The sequence below is a fragment of the Oncorhynchus kisutch genome, linkage group LG8, assembly GCF_002021735.2.
Source record: "Oncorhynchus kisutch isolate 150728-3 linkage group LG8, Okis_V2, whole genome shotgun sequence".
Taxonomy (NCBI): Eukaryota; Metazoa; Chordata; class Actinopteri; order Salmoniformes; family Salmonidae; genus Oncorhynchus; species Oncorhynchus kisutch.
In genome coordinates this window covers 14,881,363-14,884,897 of record NC_034181.2, presented here as the reverse complement: position 1 = coordinate 14,884,897, position 3,535 = coordinate 14,881,363, and the positions used below count along the sequence as shown (strand labels likewise).

At 41.8% G+C, this 3,535-nt stretch overlaps 1 protein-coding gene across 1 annotated transcript; it reads left to right on the top strand.

Moving 5' to 3' along the window:
• Positions 1-514: 514 nt before the first annotated feature.
• Positions 515-3,256, top strand: LOC109895163 (5-hydroxytryptamine receptor 1A-alpha-like). The gene has a single exon (XM_020488823.2). The coding sequence runs from the start codon at positions 756-758 to the stop codon at positions 2,034-2,036; it is 1,281 nt and encodes a 426-aa protein (XP_020344412.1). The 5' UTR covers positions 515-755; the 3' UTR covers positions 2,037-3,256.
• The last annotated feature ends 279 nt before the right edge of the window (positions 3,257-3,535 follow it).

The following is a 3,535-nucleotide window of genomic DNA, read 5'->3' as shown; positions in this document are numbered from 1 at the left end:
AGAATGACATATATTATGAATTAAATACAATTTATACTTAAATTATTTTATATCACACTGCTAAATAATAATAGTTTTTGAACTTTGATAAATATATATTTTGTTGTCATCATTTGAAGAGAATTACTCCCCCTCTAATGTTCAATGAGATGAAACGCGTTTTCAGCTTGCAATTAATTTTAAACAAAATATCAATCGACTTTATTTTTATTTCATAAATAAATAGTTACTCGCAATGCAGGAAACTACTTTAGTTTCTTGCACAATTTGATTAGGCTACAGAGGTACACAAGCATATATCGCAAAAAATGAGAAAATATATTTTTTAAAGTAGAAAAGAAACAGAAGAGGGAGAAGCTCCCCTCTTTCTCTTTAATATGCAGCTATCGAAAGGACTCCGCAAGGGAGAGCAGAGAAACAGAACTCCGCGGCGACCTCATGCAATGGCCGTCTGACGTATACCTACTGCTGCTGGTAGCTTATAAATGAATTCACGTCGTCACCAGGCGCAGATCATTTGCAGGACCAGTGAGCGCCCCGACCGTCAACAAACACATGCGCACACACACACTGGTACCAGTACGCGTCATGCGTCCTCGGAACGAGGGAACAGGCACAGGAACTCCGATGGACCCCGGTAGAACTCACACCGGCGCCAGCACGAGGGACTGACTGAGCCTCCAGGTTCCCCATTTGGTTACCTTGTCCAGTCCTACCGGACGCGCCTATCGGGTGTCCCATGCCCCTGACGCACTATGGATTTTATAAACAACGTCAGTGACAACAGCAATTCGACCACAGACTTCCCCGACGTCGTGGATGTCATTCCAAAGTGGGGAGACAATGAGAATGCAACGGGGTCTAGAAGTGTGCCTGAGGTGGAGCTGAGTTACCAGGTGGTCACCTCTCTGCTGCTCGGCGCGCTCATCCTCTGTTCCATATTCGGCAACGCGTGCGTCGTCGCCGCCATTGCGCTGGAGAGGTCGCTCCAGAATGTGGCCAACTATCTGATCGGCTCGCTAGCCGTTACAGACCTCATGGTATCAGTTCTGGTACTACCCATGGCAGCCCTCTACCAAGTCCTGAACAAATGGACTCTGGGACAGGAGATATGTGATATATTCATCTCCCTGGACGTGTTGTGTTGCACGTCGTCCATTCTGCATTTGTGCGCAATTGCCCTGGACAGGTACTGGGCTATCACGGACCCCATAGACTATGTGAACAAAAGGACACCCAGGCGAGCCGTGATGTTAATCAGCGTGACTTGGCTGATTGGGTTCTCAATCTCCATCCCTCCAATGTTAGGCTGGAGGAAAGCCGAGGACAGGGCGAACCCGGACGCCTGCACCATCAGTCAGGACCCGGGTTATACCATCTACTCCACGTTCGGAGCATTTTACATCCCACTTATCCTCATGCTGGTCCTCTACGGGCGGATATTCAAGGCAGCCAGGTTCCAGGTTTGGAAAACTGTGAAGAAATCGGAAAAGGTAAAAGTGTCGGACAAGTGCTTGGCCGTGTCGCCGGCTATTTTCCACAAGAAGATTAATGGAGAGGCGGGGGGCAAGAATTGGAAGCGCAGTGTGGAACCTACATTCAACTCCCCGTGCGTAAACGGCTCGGTGAAGCACGGGGAGGACGGCGAGTCGTTGGAGATCATAGAAGTGACCAACAATTCTAAGAACCACCTTCCTCTCCCCAACACTCCACAGTCCTCACAAGGGTTTGAGAACAGGAACGAAAAGAACACGGAGGCTAAGAGGAAAATAGCTCTGTCCAGGGAGAGGAAAACGGTAAAGACGCTCGGTATCATCATGGGCACTTTTATTTTCTGCTGGCTGCCCTTTTTCATCGTGGCGCTGGTCTTGCCTTTCTGTGCGGAGAGTTGTTACATGCCAGAATGGCTGGGCGCCGTCATCAACTGGCTGGGCTATTCGAACTCTCTCCTCAACCCCATAATTTATGCCTACTTTAACAAAGACTTCCAAAGTGCTTTCACTAAGATCATAAGATGCAAATTCCACAGACCGTGAGACATTTCGTCGTAAAGTGTTAGCGTTAACTTCCAATGAGTTAATGAAACAGAAAAAAGAAACATGTTATTTTCAGGGACAGTCTCTAGCCTACGGTGTGAATTAGAAACAGAATAGCCTACGGCACATATACAGTGAGACGTGGAGAGAGACAGGAAGTATATTTGCATATGCTGTGTAAGCTGCTCCTGTCTAGCATATTCGATATTGTAAATATCTGCGAGGCATCGTATTCCCATGCAAGATGTGTCATTCAAATACAATGTTCTGAATTCATGCATTGCCATCCACGAGACACGCGCGCCGCGTTGCGACTACGACGCGAGGGTTTCTGTCCTAAATCACACCAAGCTTTGTAGCACTGAAACAATACAAAAAACTATCGAAAAACTACAACTTCTGATTGTAACGTCTACTCTACAAAAAGAGGAAAGCGTTCAATGACATTTGTAAAAAGAAAGAAAAGGAAGAAAATACATATGAAGAGTTTATTTCCAAAACGTTATATTCATATATTTTCCCACATTTATGTTTTTTTTTTCATTAAAAAAAGGATTGCTTACTGGCACCATCATGTGTGTGTAAAATATGACTGTTCTCTGGATTATTGGATTTTAAATGTGTTTTTTTTTGCAAAACGCTATATATCCATCCATTGTTTAGCTGGAATGGAATGTTCATATCCTGTACATTTGATTGTGATATGTGGTTTTCTCACCTAGTTATCTTAAAGATGAAGGTACTTACTGTAAGTCACTTTGGATAAGAGCATCTGCTAAATGACAAAAATATCAAATGTAAATGTTTTACATACAGATAACATATTACTCTATTGAATTATTTTTTAAACATTTTTTAAATATTGATATCACAAATGTATCATTTGTACAGTCCTTTATTAAAAATGTAGTTATTTGTTACATTTGACTGTGTACAACCTAGCAGTACTACTTATTTCTGAGAGTGAGGCAGATATATAGCATTTAAAAAAAAGCATGATCATTTGTCTCTTTGAAGTGAAACCACCAAGTGATAAAAGATAAACAAATACATGTATGTCATTGAACAACCCCATGCCATGATTAGATAATGAAAAAATACACCTATTTCTTTCATATTTTATTTCAACAATAAAATCTCATTTACAAACCTTTCTGAAAATGGATATATAGCGTTTTGGATGAAATTTCATATTTTGAGATTAAATTATCTGAGTATAATCTATTATTCTGGAATTATTTAATTTCACGAACGGAGAGGCAAACTCTTTACGCAATGTTGAGTGAATCATGGATCTAATACGGACACAGACAGTATAGTAAATATTGGACTGAATATGAAGTGGATTTGGGAGGTATGAGATATTGATGTTAGTGGGTGAGAGAGCTATGTACGGGTGTTGTATTGATCTGCACAGTAAAGAGGTATTGAGTCAAACAGTTCCAACTTCTATGAACTCTATCTAAGGCAAAATGAGATGTGCAATTTTCCAAAATGGA